This window comes from Pyxicephalus adspersus, chromosome 3 (assembly GCF_032062135.1).
Source record: "Pyxicephalus adspersus chromosome 3, UCB_Pads_2.0, whole genome shotgun sequence".
Taxonomy (NCBI): Eukaryota; Metazoa; Chordata; class Amphibia; order Anura; family Pyxicephalidae; genus Pyxicephalus; species Pyxicephalus adspersus.
The window spans coordinates 137,581,920-137,603,777 of NC_092860.1; the positions used below are offsets into that span (position 1 = coordinate 137,581,920).

The 21,858-nt window shown below is 36.6% G+C and overlaps 1 protein-coding gene across 3 annotated transcripts in view; it reads left to right on the forward strand.

Annotated features, from left to right (window-relative positions):
• The window catches only part of SORCS2 (sortilin related VPS10 domain containing receptor 2), a 515,645-nt gene that overhangs the window by 451,003 nt on the left and 42,784 nt on the right, over nt 1-21,858 (forward strand). For all 3 annotated transcript variants that reach the window (XM_072406487.1, XM_072406488.1, XM_072406489.1), the window contains exons 13-15: nt 10,396-10,487; nt 13,496-13,603; nt 21,144-21,264. In XM_072406487.1, coding sequence (XP_072262588.1) covers nt 10,396-10,487; nt 13,496-13,603; nt 21,144-21,264 — 321 coding nt within the window. The remainder of the gene's footprint in view (nt 1-10,395; nt 10,488-13,495; nt 13,604-21,143; nt 21,265-21,858) is intronic.

The window sequence follows — 21,858 nt, forward strand, 5'->3', positions numbered from 1 at the left end:
GAGAGCTTTAACTAATCAGTCCAAATGTCCCCACATAGTTAAAAGCATATGTTCTACCTCTACTTGTACAATTTGAATTCTTTGCCTACATAATGCCTTGCCTTCCCTTGGTGATGCATCTTCTTAAATGATTCCAAATGACAGCAGACCCAGCACCTGCAGAGCCGTGGTCAGTGCTGTAACTCTTGTGATACATTTTAGAATCTGATGACATAGCACTGTGACGGCTGTGCAGCATAGCAGTTGCAGGATTCTCATAGCAGCTCCCAAATAGGGATGAGCAAGCAAATTTATTAAATTTGGTCTCCCTGCGAATTGGGCCGTTCTCACTTACCAAACATGTAGACGAGAACGGCTTTTGTAAATTCGGCCTGCGAGACCGAATTTTTGGGACCTGCAAGACCAGTCAGGGGAGCAGAGCTGTCAGTCCTTAAGTAGTTGTATGTGTTCTTGGATAGAGTTTCTCTATCCAAGAACACAGGAGTCTTGTGTTCCTGGATAAAGAAACTCTGTCCAAGAACACTTACTACAGGGCGGCAACAGCAATCAGGGGAGCGGAACTGTGAGCTCCGCTCCTCTGATTGCTTTTGCACCCCTGTAGTATGGGTTCCTGGATAGAGTTTCTACATCCAGAAACCCAGTGTGAGTCTCGCTGGCTGCTCATGAATAAATGCAGCGTGGGAAAAATCCTCTGATTTTTCCCACAGCCGTGTTCATTCATAAACGCAAGCCGCATCACTCACTCTGAGAGGAGGATTACTGCAGCTGCATTTATGAATGGAGCCATGAGAATCCTCCTCTCAGTGAGAGATCCCTGAGGCTTGCTCTCATTCTGACCTGTAGTGCCCGGGGATCGTTCAGTGACAGGACGATTCCCACGGCTGTATTTATGAATGCAGCCTACCAAAGCCTACACCAAAGGGAACTTCGATGGTGCATTGGTAATACAACTTCACATACCTATCACAAGCTAGAAAGCAGTAAATGTGGACAATTGGCTAGTCTTTTTAAGAAAAGTTGCTGCCCAAAGATTTTATCACATTTGCAAATGGCATCCCCATGTTAGTAAGCAAAAAGTTTAGGTTTCAGCATATTCTAGGCCACGTGGAGCCATTCCTGGTAAGTAGATGATGATAGGGAGATCCAATTTGGGTATTTGTTTTTTTGCTTTCCAACTTTGATGATCTTTGGGGCCATAGAGGTGGCTTAGAATGCTTTTGATAGGGACCAGTGACCACCATAGGGAACAGTGTCCATAATCTGAAGATAGCAGGTCACATTAAGCGTATCTAGAGTGCAGTCCCTATATCTATAAATTAGCTCTGGTGTGCAAATTGTAGATATTGATAGAACCAAGATTTGTGTAGATAAATCCACTTCTTTGTAGAGATGCCTGGCCCTTGAATAGGCAACGTTAGCATGAAATCCAGGCTTAATGTACTTTATAATTAGTCAAAGCTGAGCTCTAATTTACAGAATGAAAAATACCTAAAAAAATGTGAAATTAATCACTTTTATGTTCTGCAACACAGAATCTCACGACTTTAAATTCTGTTTATGCAGTTACTTGCCTTGGGCTGCTCAGTAAAAAATAAATAAATATAATCTGTAATGCAAATAATAATTCTGCTCATCTAACGGGCCACTTACCCACCATGGCATCTTATTATGGTAAAAATGAGCCGATTAGAGAAGTACTGTGATTAAAAAGCATGTGCAGAAAGTCACCTTGTGTTTTTCATTGCTTATAATAGGAAAATGTAAATGCTGATAATTCTAATTTCATGCCAAACTATTACACAGGTCACTGACAATGTAAGAATGTGAGTATGTATTTGAGCAACTATACACAGAGGGATTTTTGCAGGTAAAAAAATCTGTATTTAAAGCATAGCTAATCCAAAGTACAATATTGTAATCTATTGCAGTTTTCAAGTCGTTCGATGTGTTGACAGTGTTACAGCCCTTGCTCCAAAGTAAAGTTATTTGTGTAAGAAAACTTATATAACTCATATAGCTGCCTATTGTTTACTATCACTGTACCTGTGGCCCAGAAGCTTTGTTAATTTGCAAATAGAAACTTATCTTCTATTTGTACATCAAAGTACAGTGAGGGGAACTAAGTGAGATGTATTTCCTTTCGGCACAGACTATTGGCTTATAATGGTTACATAGATAGTCTGGTTGTAAAAAGAAGCCAGTCCATTAAGTTCTTCCTATAACCAATGGTGTGGCAAATGTGTTGGGGCACGGGGGTGACTGTAATTCCATTTTAAGCCCTGCTGCTTTTGCATTCCAGTTTTCCTAATTATTATAAGAGGTCTGTGTGTAAATATGTTGGGGACTTGAATTATAAAATTACTATAAATAGCATTTTTTTGCATGGTTAATAAACATTATTTTGTATACCTTTATAACTTTTAACATTACTCTTCAGCAATACAAACTAAATAAGTGATTTAGTCACTAACAATCACCTTTTGCAGAAGTTCCCTAACAGACCTGTACCAACCACAGTACTTAAAGGACTCGGCGGGTACACATTTTACACTACACTTGCTGATGATGACTTAATGCTAAATGCTGAGGTCTCAACACGTTACAAAGTTTTTAATATTGTTGTGACTGGTTAACCAACACAGGGACTAATTAGCTAGTTTTTATTTTGACATTGTTAAAAACCCTCACTTAGCTCTGACAACATACTTCTAACCCTATAGACAACATGCATTTTACAAATATAAACAGGATTTCTTGAATAAAAGAAATAAAACTTCCTCTTGAAGCCTTTATTACAAACTCCACTATTGACTGTCAACCAATTTACACCATAATTTTCTACCTTCATATATTCCTGTTACTTTTAATGGCCCTTCCAAAATCACCTATACAGGTAGTCCCCGAGTTAAGGACATCCGACATACAGACAACTCCTAGATATGAAGAGGTCTTCCCTGCTCCCTGCCTTGTGTGCAGGATGGAGGCTTGATAAACCTGGAACTCCAGCCTTGATAGATAGATTGCTAGACGTATTTCTAAATGAACAGAATATACCTCTCTACAGGTAGTCCTCAAGTTAGGGACATTCGACATATGGATGCCTTCTAGATATGAATGGGCTTCCCTGCTTGTTTTGTGCAGGATGGAGGCTTGAAGGAGGAGGGGGCGGTTTGCATGACTTGCAAAAGAAATCTTTTACTAAACACAGCTGAGATTGTGGGTGATCTTAGGGGCTGAGCTCTTTCTGCAGCCTCTCCTAACTCTTTAATGCCCAAGATAAACTCTGCTGCTGTATCTTTTTGCATATCAAAACACAGCTTGCTCCACAAGTTATTGAATGTCTAGGCTGCATAAAGTTGTTTTTTTTGTTTATTTTTTTTTAGCTTTGTTTGTGATTAACTCACAGTGAAGATTTCATACAGTAACTGACTCCATGCTGCCTAATAATATGTTGAGACAAACATCTGTCCTAATTGCATTTATTAAAATAATGTACCTGTTCCGACTTACATACAAATTCAACTTAAGAACAAACCTACAGTCCCTATCTCGTACGTAACCCGGAGACTACCTGTAATGGATATATTAAATGAATGACATGTCTGTGCCACAATTGCTGTATAATGTTTGGGATATTCATTCTAATACAGGTGGTGTGTGCTTTTACTAAACAGCTAATAAATTGTTCACAAAAAACAGCAACCAAAAATATTTTCTTTTAATGAAGAATAACGAGCAGTAGCTAGGAATTCTTCCATCCCATTCTGAATATTACCAGATAAAGGTTCTGTTTTGTTCTTAGTAATGTAGTTAATCAGTTAGCTCTGCTGTGCATCCCGCTGGTGTGTGAAATGAAATTTTTAGGCCAAAGATGGGTCCTGTGAAGTAGGAGAAAATTTTTTATAAATTGCCTTGCATTCAGCTGTTAATACTAATCTTTCCCCTCCTATTTGTTTGGCTGTGGAGTGAACCTGAATCTAATTTACGGTAGAATTGGAACAATGGTATATGATACAAGAATTCTAAATGCCAAGCCATTGCAGAGTTCAGACAATCGTTGGGGATTGAAATGCATTTGGAACGCAAAACTTCTAGCCTTTCCGGAGCTGCATTCACAGTCAGACATTAACAAGGAGCAATTTTATGCAGCAAGAAAAATAACTCGCACCATAGGATCAGAATCATGCAGCATACATAATTTAATGTTCGAGATAATGCTCAAATTAAAAGTGAAATTCAATCTTCATAAAGTGTAAAACTCAATGAGGGTTGTCAAAGAATTTAAAAATACATACACACATAAAATGCATAGAATTTCTGCGGCTACTTTATACTTTCAGTCTTTTAAACTTTTAAGGTATTTACTTTGGGTACTGTTACCTTATTAGATGAATTAGTTATGTCACACAGTAATTGCAGCTTTCCACTCAGCGATAATGTAATAAAGGTTTGCACATATGCCAAGTTATAAATAAAGATTGATGACAGAAAACCCAGCTTAACTTGGCAGTAGAAACTTTTATACTGACAATTAAACATTCGGAGAAGTAACAAGTCAGAATCAGAAGGTGAAAATGTTGGGATCAGACATGGAAAGAATGTAATGGAATTTGTTTTCCAACAACTAAAAAAGGGAATGGGGGAATGAATTCCAAACACCAACATAATCCTATATTGTCAACCAATATTGGGATCTTTCAGAATCTGTAGCTGCAAGGGGCCAACACACCCGAAAAGTATACTTGGTAGATGCCGGAAAGTAAACCGTCCTGGTAATGTCTGATATGTATTAGGGAATTATTGGGGAGAGATCATAACTCCAGTTTCTACACCTGTTGGAGCTCATTTTCCATTTTGGAGAGCTCAGTTTCACTGTTGGATTTTAAATTTATTTTATACAATGTTAGTAAAGACTTGTACCATGTTAGCTGTTTATTAATGCATAAAGTTTGCCATTCAAGCCTAATCTATCCAGGAAACTTGCACATTTATTACTCAAATTAGCCAATGAAAGAGATTACCTGACCTACAAACGTCTGAATTTTATACAGTGGAAAATGCAACAGGAGCAGCTGGAATTTGCAATGGTTTGTGGAACACCAAAAAGTCCATGGTGGACAGGAACTTGTTTTTTTTCATATTATCCAATTGCTATACCTTGAACAGGATCCATTGTGGTGGAGGGAGGATCAGTATTTATAGCCGGTCATGTTTTGCTGCATGCTTCTGCTGACAGTGTATTGACAGGAGGACAAAGCAAAATGCCATGTGGAAAATGGCTAATATACTAAAGAAGTTAGGAAATTTTTGTCAATACATTGGGCCTGATTTAATAAAGCTCTCCAAGACTGAGAAGATAGACTATCATGGGAGTGACCCAGCAAACCTGAAGTGGATTCTTAAAAATCACTTGCTATTTCTTGGCAAGTGTTTTCAGTCCGGAACCAGATCCATTCCAGATTTGCTGAGTCACCCAAGTTCTCCCATGAATGTCTATCTTCTCCAATCTTAGAGACTGTTGATAAATCAGGCCTATTGTGTGAATATTCTCTTTGGTTATCCAGTTATATGAAAAACATTTGTTCATCACTGGCTAGAAATGTGACCTGAAATTTGTGAAAAAGTTTATATTTATTGTCTGGTGTACTGCTATTGCTCATTGTCCAATCAGCAGATTGGGGTGTGCTCTTTGCTTTGCGGCTGCTAAAATGCAGGTAAATTTTATAGGTAAAAGTGTTTCCCTATTTTTTTGCCTGGATTTACAGGAATTTCCTGGATGTCTGAACTCTGGGAGAACACAGACTCCCCAAAAAAAATCTTCATAATAAATATATCTAGTAGTAGTTAGTCACATTCAACTATACTTGTTCTTGTAATATTAGGATATTTGGCAGCTTTCCAAATTACATGGCTAAAGGTGTAAATTGTTGTCAAAATTCTAAGGTTGAGCTGTTAAAACAAGATTATAGGTGGAATGCAGGTGGTGGGGAGATGGTTGTTCTAATTTGATGTAGCTTGCTTTATACACAAGTAAGGTGCCCGTTAAGTAAACTTAACTAAAGTTCAATTTTAAAGATTTAGGTTCAGGTAGGGCTTTTTTAGCAGAAAGGGACAAGCAATGATTCTTTGTGCAATAAGTATTCCTATCGCACACTGTGCAGCTCAGCATTGGCTTCCAGCATACCCAAAATCCTGACATTGCCTGTGGTTGCCGGCACTGGATGAACTCTCTCATAAACTTCATTCTGACCTGGCCAAGCAAGATGGCTGAAGATCAAAAGAAGAAAGAGAAGAAGGAGGAGGATGGAGGTGCCCTGCAATGGAATGGTCACAGGTGAGTATCACAGGGTTTAGTTCCACTTTAAGACTGATCGTTAGCAGCATCAACTGCCACATATCATACTGCTAAGTATCTGGCTACGATCCTATCACTCTTAGTTGGAAACATGATTGGATTAGAGTGTTTGTGCTGTGTCTGTAAAAATGATAATTGATGACATATTTTCCCACACTAGTAGATATGATGAAACACCTTAAAAATATACAAAACATCTTCAACATTACAAGCCTAGTTGAATGTAACTACTATTAGATATACAGTGACCTGGACAAATGAGACCTATAACAGACTTAATGCATATAGCAAACTTTTTATATAATCTCAGCCTAAGCAAAGTCATTTGACATTTTTATTTAGTGGGGAGGGAATAGTTTAGGCCTGGTTCTGCAATCCTCAAAGCTCATGTCCACCACTGATTGGATAATTTTACTCTGATCGACATGGGGCATATCAGACCTCTGCATATCATGCACTTTAAAATACATATTTGTGAGCTGTTTTACTGTGAAAGGTAGAAAAGGAAACGAATATGTATTGCAACTCTGGGGGACATTAATCGTCGACGTCTTAATGACTGCAGTGGCTAATTTGTCACATCTAATATTTTATATAGCAGTTTAGGATTGGAACAGGTTTATTATCTGTGCAAAAGCGGCATAACAAATTGGCTGCAATAAACATATCTGCGCCCGTATAATAAGGGTTTTCTTAAGAAAAGAGGTGTATACGATTGAGACAAAATAGGCAGACGCTTTTTTGCTGCACAGTCACGCAGAATTAAACCTGTCACTTTGCAGAGCAGACTCAACAATTTGTGCTGACATTTTAACATTTACATAATTAACATAAAAGTGTTGTGATAAATTCAACCTGGTACTTTTACTGAATGCCCTAAATTCTGCTATATCATAGAGCAGTGTTTCCCAACCAGGGTTCCTCCAGAGGTTGCCAGGGGTTCCTTAAGCAATGAGCAATTCATAACTCTCAGGTCATTTTAGCTGACACCAATGGTTTTTTTGGCTATCTGTAAGGGTGACATTCTTCCCAATGGCCAGCAATGTAAGAGGCATTCTTCTACCACCCCCACACTAATATACTGTGAGCTGTGGATATAGTAATTATAGAAGGGGTCCCCTAAAGACAGTAAAGTTATTTCAATGGATCCCCTGTGTTAAAAAGACCGAGAAACATTGACATAAAGTTTAGAAAATATTTTGGCCAAATGTTACTCTGCAAGAGTAACTTCTTCTATACTTAACATTAAACTGTTCTTATAATTACCCGCTTTGTATTTTATAGTTTGCCCCAAGTTCTTTTTTAACATAGTTTAGAAATCTAGCTGTCTGTAATATTTCTCTGCTAGAATGCGATTTCAAGTCAGCTCGTAATGCTAGCGTAGAGAAGAATATCTGGTAAGAATATAAAAGGAAATAGATTTGAGGCTATGAGAAACTTTTCAGTTCCTAAACAAAGTTGACAGATCATTCCAGGCAGATGATGAACAAGGGTAGAGATACTGCCAGCTCCCTAAAAGAGCCTTCTTTTCCAAATTCCTCCTCTCTATAAGAATGTCCCGCTTGGCAGCAAGAAGGCAAGGGTGGGGGCGAAGAAGATTTAGGAACTGATGGAGCAGCATGGTGAAGATTAAGCCGATTGTCATCACCTTTCCGTGCATTAATGTGTCATTCTTTACAGCCACAGATAGCAGCAGCTGTTTCATGACTGCTTTAGTGCTGTCAAACAAAATATCAATCCAAAACAAACACGAGCATAAAATACAAAGAAGTAAAAAAAAGTGCTGTCTCCAAGTATCACCTTACTAGGCTTAGCGGTAATTCTAAACCTTGTTTTATAATCTTCATAGGTAAGGATTATTCACCCCCTTTCCACCCACACTTTCTGCAAAGTGTTAATATGATCTTAAGTGGCCATAAATGCTGTGCAAGAATCAACAACTCAACGCCAGATTGGGTTTACCGCTGTTCCATCCATTGTGATGAGATTTCCATATATTTGCAAACTTTTCTAAGTTTCTTTTTTAACCTGGCTGATTGGTATTAAAATCTCTTCATGCCAGCTTTGCATAATCACAAATTCGTCATGAAGATTGCTGAGGTTATTAAAGCTGAAACTAATGCAAGATATAAAAGACACAAATTAATTCAGTTCTGTAATCATTATTACATAATTAGATGCATTCTGTAAATGAAGCAGTGTTAGTTCATGACTTTGGACCTTGCATCAGCCTATTGTAATCTTAGTACAGTAAGACTGGTGTGTGAGAGGAGGAAGCAGTAGAATGAGCCAATTAGTCCAGGAGCATATACAAAGCAGGTATATATAGATGGAGTGAACAGGGAGACTGACTACTAACATTATCATTGTTCTGCTTCTTATTTCACTCTCCATTTACTAACTTTACAAACTTAGACAACCTGGGCTTCGAGAAAGTGGGTTGAATAATACTGTATGTTAAACCAAGGAAATGTATGTATGGGAGTGTACCAGATTAAATGTATAAACATCATTATAAATGTTCATCTAAGTATGTACATATTGTTTTACCAATTTACATTTGTTGTTAACAATAAGTACATATTTAGATGAACGTTTATAATGATGTATTTTATTATTTATGTCTAGTATTGATCTCAACTGTCACCTGAGGAAGCCAAAAGGCGAAACGCGTTGGGAACCTTGAGACTTTTTTTGACCAGCAAAATAGTATTAGGATAACTTTGTACAACAATTAGTATATGTTGGCATAATAATTTTATTGTCACTTGTATTCACATTTTATTATGGTATTTTTTTTGGTTTAAAATAGTTGGTCTTTGTTAGATTTAGGACCACATATTAACTGTTCATAAAAATAAACACAATCATCACATTGCCTATAAAAGCCTTTAAATATACCATTATTTATCAGGCTAGGCAACATATCCTAATTCTCTTATACCAAAGTAGAAACCCCTCCAACAATCTAATTGGTACCCAAATCTGGGTTGTATTATATATATTAATATATATAGGCATTCTATATACACATAATGTATACCAGGCTTGGCTAAAAATCAGCTAAAGCACTGAAGTACTGTGAATTGATTTTTAACAGTTACTATTAAATGCCCCATTAAAAATCTACGGAACACTGTTTTTACATGGGATGTGTATGTTGTATGTATTTTGTTCGCTAGGATTGGGCCTATATCTGTACTGCACAGGACTATGACAGCCCTTAATCTCACTGAACACCATTGGGTTTAATTGGAATTTTGAGCCAGGCTATCTTGTCTATCAATACCTGACATCACAATTTTTTTTTGACTCAATGGGCACAGAATGGCCACAGACACAATGCAAAACTTTGCACTAAGTGTAACTGCAAAAGGGAACCACTTCATAATATTGCCCATCCTTTTGGATTGGGTCATCAAACACATTCATATAGATTAATGATCTGGAGGGCGTCCATATACATCTTGCTGTACAGTTTAAATCTGACACTGCTTGTTAGGTGTGAATGCTAGTTTTGAACACATTTGACAAGGTACAGGCAAACACGATGATCAAAAACAATCAAGTGCATGTTGGCTGACTCCATAGGTATGGCCATTAGAAAAACTGGATTTTCAAATGAAAAGTCTAGCAACTCATATATGTAATAGTGAGGTACCCACAAACGTTAGGCTTCCAGATGTACAGTGTCTATCATTTATATGTTGATTTAATGTTGTTTATTCAGCACCTCAGACTGGTACAGTCCATAGACGTTTCTCTGCCACTTTTTCTGGAAAGGTTGGTCTGCATAAAAGAGGAGAAAAGTAGCAATAAAGCATGTAAAAACAAAAACACAAAGCTTTAGGAATACAACATGCCTCCAGACCCCTAGAACTTTAAAAAACACATATACATAACTATAAAGAACTATAAAGCACCAATCCATGTTTATTGAACTGAGCTGGGGCTCCTAATCTAAATAACATATGGCCACAACTATATAGGGAACTTGCATATATTAACTTTCAACATGTTTCATTTGTCTTTTCACACAGGTTTTTGAAGAAGAGCATCATATTTTGTATTTGGACCATGGTGGTGTTATTGTGGCCATCAAGGATACATCTATTCCTCTAAAAATCCTCAAGTAAGTACTTATGGCTTTATAATTGCATGATTTGTACTGTTGCTCTTACATTGCAGTCATTAATTACAGGTAAAAAGTGCAACTGAGTTTCCAAATATCCCAGACAGTTATTCACATAGCTGAAAGTTTTTAGGGTTCCCAATGCCTCAAGTTTAGTAATTTTAATGGAAATACTCATGGTTGGAATGCTCCTGGGTTTAGACAGTACTGAAGTCATTTTATATATTTATTTGTAATTTCACAGAGGTCTATTTTGACCCTTACACCTATATAGTTTTTTGGGCATACCTTTCTAGAACCATAGAAATTAGTTGCCCCAAAGGAGTTGTAATATCCTCCTATAGAAAGTGTGTATGTTAGAATAAGTTACCATTACTCAAAAAATAGATCTCTGTGGTTAGGAACTGGCTCAAGGCTGACATTCTCATTTTTCCAATTCATTAGGGGAGGACACCATTTAAGTTTATTCACACCAAACTTTTCAGTCTATGTCTTTCCATCCCAGTCAAATTGGGATGGATTAAGGGCCATCATACAGTCTAGGTTACCTTCATTGCTACTCGCATATCTAAAAACCTAAACAATACTGTCATGTATTGACTGAAAAGGAAATATGGAACTGTGATTGGCCACTAGGACCCTGTCAGATATGTTAATTGTTAGTAGAGTTCTTTTTTAAAATTTTTTCTTTATAATTTACTGTAATGGAGATCTGTCAACTTCTACTTGGCTAAGGTCATCATCATTCTGTGATATTACCGTAACTCTTATCTTTGTGACTGAGCTAAATCATATGCATGGTCACATATTTCTGTTCTTTGATTAAGAAATTAGCTCATCAAACATGCCAGCTACATCAATGTATTCAAGGGCAGCTCTCAGTAAAGTTTTAAAAGTGACTACAGCAAACCAACAGAGTCCAAGCACAAAGAGAAAGCTTGTCATTGTATTTAATAAATAAATATATATATATATATATATTATTATATTTATTTTATATTTGTCCTTACAATGTCATAGAGTTTTTAAACTCATCTGGTCCATTTCACAAGCGTTAGATTCTTTTTTGTAAAATAGGATATATGGTTTGTGCTTAGAAATTATTTTACACAAAACATAAAATATTTTATAGTAATAGGTTTTCATTGTCCTTAATGAAAATCCAGTCTGCTCAAACTTGATAAATAACTTAGTCAATGGATCTGTGTTTGCCTTAAGTGGGTTTGCACTTCAATACAATTCTATGAGAATGCAAATCCTGCTTGAAACAAGCCCTAAGTACATTAAAAATGAAATAACCCCACAGCTGGATAGCAGACACCCTCCAATGCTTTTAGGGTGCATGGCACCCTGTCATATGCTTCAGTCCACTTACATCCAAAACAAATACTTTCTGAAAGTCAGGATTTGAATGTGATTAGACACCCTTACCTATGATGTTTGTTCCTATTAGTATAACACTCAGGCGACCAGCACTTTATTGTGGTCTTGGGGACAGGACTTGGAACATTTGGCCCTTACAGCACATCCAGGACCATACAAGTATATTATGATATCTGAATATGCTTTATATGAGACTAAGGGGTTAGTTTTGCCTTTTCTTAGTATGTGACAGGTATATGATGGATGGGTTGCAGGTATAACATATGTGTAAAACTGCACAAGCAGCTTCGGGATAAGGCAGTGACTGTGAATTCACATGGAGCCTTAATACATAGTAATGTAATCATAATAGACAATTGACGTTGTCATTTAAGAATCCTAATCAAGTGAAATCACTTAAAACTTATTACAGATATAAAACATTGCCTGAATATCAAACGTTTGCATGAATGGATCAGTTTCTCAGCATGCACATTTGTTTCATGTGAATATGCTTGGATCTGGTGCATTGCTTATGTTGAGAAAAAAATCATCAGTCAGCCAGTTGATTGACTTCCACATTCTTCACTGTTCTATGCTTTAAAATGATGGATGGGTGGTGTCTGTTCTCATCTGAAGGCACCCATAGACACAGGGGCTTTTATGAAGCTTGGAGCATGAGTTTTACAATAAATTAACAGTTCATGCTAAATTCGTTGCTCATGTTTATTAAACATTTTTCTCATTGGATTCTGTGTGTTGAGACTTGATTTTTTTTTTGCAGCTTGATGACCCTGGTATTCTGAAGGACATTAGCCCTCTCTCCTTTGAAACCATTAATCTCAAATTAATTTAGAAGGAAACTTTAATAAGGCCTATGAAATATAGTTCAGTAGAATAAATGTGAAAATTGCATACATTGCTTTTGTGGGATAAAGATAAAGATATCCAAAAAGATTATTGGTGTCACCTAAACTGACCCGAGAAGTTCAAATTGCTTATTGCTCAAGGAACTCCTAGAAACCTCTGGAGGGCTAGTTAATTAGTTCAATATGATAATAGCATAACATGCATTACAATATACTTTTGGCTCAATTTACAGAGCTTTAGCAGAAGGTTAAAGACTTACTTTATGTAACCTGTATTTTTCTGATTCCACTGGACAATCACTTGGTCACTTTTTCAAAAATAAGCATTTTTTTACAGTGTTAGCTTTGTGAATTGAGTCTTGTACAGCCAAACATCTGTAAAAATTTGACCTACACACCTTCACATTGGAACTTGTTTGATATTACATTTCAAAACCACAGGCATTAATATGAATTCCCCTCTATTTCCTTTGTGGCTATGACAGCCTCTGCTGTTCTAGGAAAAGTTCTCAAAAATGTTTGGATTGTGCATATGAGAATTAGTGTCTAATAGACGGGTAAAGGTCAAGTTGTATTGATGTCAGAGCTCTGTGAAGGCCGGTGAGTTCCTTTACACCAAAGTCATCAAACCATGGACCAAGTGAACCTGGCTTTGTGTACAGGGGAACAGTCACGTTGGGCCAGTAAAGTCCTCTCCCAAACTATTGTGACAAACCTGTACTATTGTCTAACATTTATTTATGTTTTAATAATTACCTTTGTTCCTTATCTTTCTAGATTCAGTGTAGATGAAGGCCAAACCTGGAGTGTGCACAACTTCACCAGCACATCCGTGTTCGTGGATGGACTTCTCAGTGAGCCCGGAGACGAGACATTGGTTATGACGTATGTCCCTGTCAACCTGATTTTAGATTAGGTTTTATAATATAGTTTTGGACTTCTTTATTCTTGGCTGGTGAATTGAAATTAAAACTGCAGGGAACTGGAATGAGGATATTTATGCACTATAACACAATAAAGGCAACCAGTCTAATTATTAAAAAGCATTAACTGGCCCCACAAGACCAATGATCAGAAAAGCCATTTTAGAAGCAACTCAAGCAACAGTTATGTTCATATTTGTTTCTTGCTCTTTTTTGTTTAGAGATGGGAGATAATAGACAGCAACCAATGTTTCATTGCACTTCTGCATATTTTTTGTTTGAATCAGTTTTGATTTGTGTATGTTGCTTTCCTCCATACTTACACATGAAAATTACTTTTTGAAGATAAATATGTGGTTGCCATTTTCAGAAAGAGCTATACAAACTGCCTATTGGAATTCCTTATTTGCATACTAGTTTAGGGATAGTGATTGAAAGAGTTTAGGCCAGGGGGTCTGCAAAGCTACCCGCCTCCTCGAAATAGGAAGTCAACAATGGCAGCCTCGCTTTGAACAATATCCTAATTGAACAAGCCTTTTAGGTCTTACCCAATTTAACAGCAGAGCCCAAAAAATAATGAAGTCATGTATATGCCATACTGTAGAGCTATTAAAACCCAAGTTTTCCAAATTCTGCATTTGACTATAAAACAGTGGGAGGAGATATGCGGTCAGACATATGGAGAATATCTACAGTGGTGGAAATTTCAGGTGACATTGCAAAGTTACTCAATGTCTTCCACATACGCTCTTACTTGTCTCTTTAGATGATAAAGTGTCTGTTTATAAAGGTTTTTTGTTAGCTCTCATATCAAGTATGAATGTCTTCAGAATGGGGCTTGACAGGGACACGGGTATGTAGTTAATAAATCCGTAAAGGTACTCGTTTACCCGGGTCATAGTATAGCTAGTATTAGTTAGTTACATTCTATTGGACTTGTACTTGTAAAGTTGAAGTCGCTTTGCAGCTTTCCAAACCATTATTCAGTTTAGAGAGCCAACAAAGCGTCTTGGAAAGCCATGAAATCTCTTCAACATTACGAGAACAGGTCCAGCTAAATGTGGCTACTACTAGCTATGTTAATAATGCTTGGGAGGAGAACATAAAAATCCCCTCCTGAGTTCAGATACACAATAAAGTTCAACTTTATACAAATCATTTTTGTTCTAGATACAGTTACTTTGTAAGGTTTCAAATGCTATGTCCTTTACTTTCTCAGCTGTTAGGCAAGATGTGGGAAGATTTCCCCCCAGACCTGTTCTGTCTGATACAACTTTCCATTGTAAAAAGTTGGTAAAAGAATCCAACTTGGAAGATTGAGCCTCATTTCTTACACTTAGATTTTTTACTTTTTGTTCCAATGACATTGGTTAAATCGAACAAGTGATCTTTCTAGCGGTAACATAGACAGCAAGTCTTTCTTGTTAACCATCCCCGATCAAAAAAAAAAATGTACCAAAAGCGGTACACTGTTTTTCATGAATTTTTTTTTAAATTGTAGACCTGTAACTTACAGAAATATGTCCGAACAAGGGTCTAGTAGATATCATGAATATAAAAAAAGTTTGAAACACACAATCATGTAAAAAAATAAAATTTACTTTTAATAAAATTAAATAAAAAACACAAAAATCAGCCAAAACAAGAATACATAAATAAATCAAAAATACTGAAAATGCAATAATTCGGTATACTGGGACCCAACGCGTAGGCGAACGCCGGGTCTTCTAATTCTTTCCGAACTTCTGTACTTCCATGCAAAAAGTGTTACATTTTTTGCATGGAAATGTATTTTAGATTGTGGGTTATAATTCACCGAATTACTCAAGAATTACTTATAATTCACTGAATTACCACATAACTCACCGAAATATGTCCAAAATTTTATAAATGTAATAATAACATTTTTTTTTTATAAAACATAAAAAAAAAAAATCTTTAAAAAAAATAGTGTATAATGTAATGTAATTGTACACTCAATACAGCTTTTTTGTATTGAGCTCAATACAAAGTTATTTGAATTTCCCGCCCCGCCTCCCGCACCGACGCATGCAGCGACGTCACCAGGAAACCCCAGAGATTGTCACTGCATTTGCCGGGAGAAGAAGGAAGAGAAAAGACCTCTCCGGAGGAGCTGTGGGGACCGGGTAAGTATTTTCTTTCAGTTGTAATCCTATTGTCATACAATGTATGACAATCGGATTGCAATATAACGTTTGTTTATATTTTTAAGCACCTGAGAAAAGTTCAGGTTTAACACTTTTTGCAAGTGTTTTTCCCCCGAACTAAGTCGGGTATAACGCCCAGGTGGTTAAGAAAGCTATAAGTCAATGCCATGAATACCAGATATCAATTACCTGTGTATATCATTATCTACTACAACACTGCTGCCATATAAACATGGGCCAGCTTTCAGCAAAAAAAAAATATATATATATAACACATACGTCTACAGGTGTGAAGCCATCTCTCCCTCCCCAAAATAGGTGGGTCCTGTGCTCCCTTCTTTCTGGTGTGGACGAGACAGCAGGCGGAGACATCTTCTATCATCTTCTTCCAGGTTCTTGATCTTGATTCACTTGATCTTGCACTGTGTATGCACAAGATTGGGTGACACCTTTTCCTGAAAAAATAAGAAAAATGGAAGATTGCACTGCACATTTGTAAGATCGGCATTTTTTTTTCAGGAAACCCTCTTATGACACATGCCTGATCTCCAGCATGCACAAATAAGCCATGCCCTGGCTGTAAAGTTGGAAGAAATTTCCCCCCAAAAAAGTTAAAAAAAACTAATTTTTTCATGATATAAAAAGGTTATCTACCCTTTTATATAATGGTAAAAATGTGGTGATACTATATGTCTGCTTTAAGCTACTGATGATCAGCAGACAGCAAACTTGGTTGCGATTTAAACCCAAGTCCAAAGTTATGTAAAGTAGCAGTGCAAACACACAGCAAGGATAGAAGGGTGACTTCTGTACCCGCTTCTTATATATAACATTCTGCACAATAAAGAGTGACAACATGATTCATGAGGACACTTTCTGTCTGACATTCTTGTAGCAATGTGTCTGACTTTTATTCACATCATCAGCGGTATTTTTAATATTTTGATGTAATTGCCCACTGGAATTTCATATCATCACACAGACAAAATGTAATTAGCTAATCTCTTTTGGCTATTGTAACAAACCCCTGAAATACCAATTTCAATAAAAAATGGGTGTAGACAGATTACAGCAGCAGATATGCAAAGAGAAAAATAAAACTTGGATAATAAATTGTTGATCATTTGGATGATTAAAATCTGTGATGAGACAACGGTACTGCTTGAATTGTCATATATTTATTAGACGCTTCATGTCCATTATGTTCTGAATATAAAAAGCTTATCAATTCAGGGTTAATATATTATTTATGTTACCATCCACATTTGGTAATTTTCTTTTAAAGAATATAATAATTTGAAACTTAATTACCAAAGTGAAGACAGCAAATATGGGCAATTTGCAGGAAATTGTTCCAGGAAGAAACACATGGAACCCGGGGCATATTCGGTAATGTCATTCCCCAGACATTTTCTGCTGGAGAATTCCACAGGTCCATATGTTTTCAATGGCACTGATTGAGTCTCCACCATATTACTGATAATTCTGCATCATGCTTGCACAATGCACCAGATTTATTAAAGCTCTCCAAGACCGGAGAAGATAGAATCTGAGTGGTATAGCAAACATGGAATGGATTTGGTCCAGGATTAAAAACACTTGCCAGCAAACAGCAAATGATTTTTAAGAAATCCACACCAGGTTTGTCAGATGTTCACCTATAATAGTTCACCTATAATAGTCTATCTTTTCCAGTCTTAGATAGCTTTAATAAATCAGGCCTAATGTGTGTTGTATATATTATTGTAGACTCATACAGGGGCATGTGCTACAGGCTGTCAACACAAGAGCACAAAAAGCACCTAAAATGGGTTAAATATACCATTATATACAAATGAGAACTTTTGAAGTAACATTAACACATTCCTTCCAATTGTGACCCAATTTAAAGGTGACGTGTCCCTTTTAAAGTGGAACATTCAGTAAAAAAAAAAAGCGGCACTTACCTTAATGGATGGAAAGCCGCCGATCCCTCCGCAATCCTGGTCCTGCAAGTTCTGTGCCATCCTCGTCTTCCCAGTATGGACTGGACACTGGGCGCAGCCATCTTTTTCCTTCTTGTTACATCACCCCATCTTGCACTGCATGGGCTTTTACAATGCAGAGTAATATGGTTTTACATTCCAGAAAAAAACTTTTTGCTCATGTCCAATCTTAGGCAACCCTCAGCCTCCTGGGATATGTGACATATGAATCCCAGGAGGCTGCAGATTTCCCATTCAGTCTTTACTGCCGCGGCAGTAAATAGGGAAAGGGAGAGGTTTCCCTTTTAAATTAAAAAAAAAAAGATTTTTTTGTTATATAAATAGGTCAGCCACCTTTTTGCATAATGTGAAAATTTGATGATAGGTCCACTTTAAAAAAAACAAATCTCTTTGTTCCTCTTGTGTCCCTTACTTTGGTCCAAACTATTTCCTAATTAAAAAAGTGCCTCTGTGTTTTATTGCACTTTTAATTTTATATAACCTTTACATTATTGCATTTATTACTTTAAAAGGCTGGCATGAAAAAAATAGGGGGAGGGCTGGGTCTAACCAATCACCTATTGAATATTAATTCTTTGCAATACCTGGCATTGGCAATGCGATAGGCGGTTTTCTTACATACTTTGTACAACTTTATCAGAAAGTTGGGTTTATGCATAACCGTGATAAAACTTATCTGGGATTTTAGGGATTGGGTTAAAATCTGTTTTATTTATTTTACAATGGTAAATATTTTTTTTAATAAATCAGAACTGTAAAAATTATTAGGGGGTTAATATTGAACCAATGCTTCGAAGGAAAAACAGACACTGAAAATACATGGATGGCGTGTCATTTTTGCGTTACTCAATTTTTCATGCCACGGCTGTTTGATTTGACTAGGAACTGTAAATTCTTCATAAAGCGGTTAATGTGTTGGAAAGACCAGAAAAGATGCTTCTTTTTTTCCATTTCATCGGACTTTGTTTAAATTTTACATGTTTTCATTAAATGATATGAAGCTGCTGAGCCTGTTAAATGAAGCGTTTTAACAAGTGCGAAGTGATAACTTCACGGAGAGAAGTTTATATCTACAATGACAGAATACACAGAGAATCCCTTTGACAGTCTTCCATAGCTCAGGCCTTTTCAGAAGATAAATGTAGCTGGCTTACCTGTAATGCTAACAGATGTGTTCAAAGCTTGGCATTTTTCACAGAGTTCATCTGCAAAGTAACCACAAGTTTTTAATATTCTTCAAAGCTTATGACTTTTTTCTTTCTTGCTCATTTTTTGGAGGCTATAGGAACAGAGAGAAGGAATGATATCATAGTGCCACCCCATGGTAAAATGGCAAATTGGCACATCGGATGTATTACTGCTTTAAAAAATCAGTGTATTCCAAAAGTTTATATAAAAAAGTTAGCCGGGCATATCATAGGCTTAGTATATAGTCCATCTCATCAAATGTTTATAATTAAAAAGATCAATGATAAATAATAATTGTAACACTTTTGGTTTATTTTTTGGAGAAATAATTCTCCTTTATGAGTTTAAGGACAATACGATCATCTTGTATATAAAGCATTATAAAGCAGTCAATCTGATATTCACTCAAACATTCCCGAGAGGAGAATGTTCTAGGTCTGTGTATTTAAATGACATTATTATATTCTCCACCAGAAAATATTTTATTGAATGTCAGATTCTTTTCTTTACAAATAAACCCCATAGATGGTACATATAGTTAACTTGGTGCAAAGTTGTTCACTTAAAGGGCATTACAAATAAAAAAGGGCAGTCTTTGAGCCTAAGAAAAAAGAAGAATTACTCCCATAACAGGGATACAATACAGTAAGAGATATGAAAATATGGAATAGATTTCCATCGACCGCAGTTTTAGTTATAGTCAGCTCAATAGATTGCTAGATGTATTTCTAAATGAACAGAACATACCTGGCTATTAATATTTATAATAACACCATGTTAATCCTGGGAATAGACAATTGACTTTTTGGCTTTTTCATAGACTATATTTGGATTATATGGATTTTGATTTTCAATACTCAATTTTTGTTTGGATGAACATGATAGTTGGTTGACTTTTTTGACCTGTGTTACTTTGACTCAAACAGGCAGAATGAACAATATTCAATGTCCTTTATAGCAGTGGCCCCAAACCTTTCTGACTACTTTCTGGCTATCCTCAGCAGCTTGGCCTCCTGTCAGCACACTAGCTGAGAATAGCAGAGTAGTATAAGAGAGCTGGGGTGCTGTCAGAGCTGGCAATGGCAAAGAAGTGTAAGCCTTACATACATTGCTCCGCCATTCTCAGCCGTGTGAGGAGAGATGCCTGCTGTCCCGCTGGTTGCGCTCCTACTGTCATTAGCTTTAGAGCAGTGTAAGGAGGGCCACCGGTGCTACCGCTGCCCGTGCTTCCGGCTCTTGTCATTTGCAGAATCCAACTCACCAGCCACGGACCGGCATTTATCCACGACCTGGGGGTTGGGGACCACTGCTTTAAAACTTATTTTACTGCTTTGCTCTTTTTCTGTCTCTTGTAGTATCTATGGTGACTAAAAGGAAGTGTTTAAGCTATTGTCATAATAGATATATAGATTTGTTGATCAAAATTTTTAAATTAGGTACTTCCTGTATTGCATCGTAGCAAGAAATCATATTAGCAAATCTTTTCATTATAGGAATAAATCTGGACTGTTTGTGTGGGTCCTAATCTGAACTATCTGACTTACTTCCAAATCTTCTCTAGTTTGGGAGAATGAAGGAAATATTCTCATAGAACATCATGTCTATATCATATATATCATTACTTCCCAATCCCGGTTTCATGGAATCCTTGGATTCTGCCAAAGGTTGCTAGGGGTTCCTGATGAGGAACTTGTGACTCTCAGTTCAGTTTAACTCACACCAATGATCTTTTTGGCTATCTGTATGGGTGAAATTCTTCCCATAAGCCAAACGTTCTTCCCACTAATTACCTCACTAATATACTGTGAGCTGGAGATATAATAATTATAGCAGGGGTTCCATGAAGGTCTCAACTTTATTTCAGTGGTTCCCCAATGTTAAGTGGTTTAGAAACTAATATATATATATATATATATATATATATATATATATATATATTATATCCCCGGACAAGGATAATCAAAATAATCAAAGGGCGGCGATACTGACTATTCACAAACTATATATACTATTCTGTTTTTTTTAGATTTTCCCCTCCATAGAGGCAACAAAGGCCATGGCTATAATTCCCCTAATGCAATGTTATATTTGTTAAGTTTTGCAATAAATACCGATAGTGTGTTTTGCAATAAATACCGAAGTGTTTCTCCTAACTTTACAGAGTGTTCGGGCACATAAGTTACCGCTCAGACTGGGAATTGGTCAAAGTTGATTTTAGACCGTCATTCTTCAGAGAATGTACGGAAGAAGACTATGACTCCTGGAACCTCTCCAATACCAAGGTATTATGGTCATGATGTGGGTGCTGAAGTATTTAATGTACTGTCTGTAGTATTTTATCAATGATTATATTTTGAACAATACCAAGGAGGTAGCTTTAGTTTTTTGCAATTACGACATCTAAACTCCCAATTAGTAGAAGAATAATTAATTGCTCTGGAATTGCATGCACACAGACATGTCCATCAAGTGTTTTTGTACAGTTGGTGTGAATGGCACTGACACATAATTTATTGATTGTGCAGGTATAAGAAAGTCAGAGTTTTTCTTTATTATAGTTTATTATATTCTGTTTCACAATTAGACCAGCAAATAGTGTATCGTAGTGGTGGCCAACTAGGTAAATATCGGGGGATTAAAGTGTGGCTCCTGCCCTGTCTAGCTGGCTGCACAGTGGTTAACCTTTCATACATATGTTGATATCTATAGTTTTCCTTTGTGATTTTACATTGTGACACATCCAGGAAAATCTAATCTGTTTTTGTACAATGTTAATGTAATGTGTATATGGGCTGAGTTGAGTTCTGGCAACTGAACCCGAGATGTGCTGTTTTAACATTTGCACCAGTTATGCTCTGAAATGAGAAAATTAATAC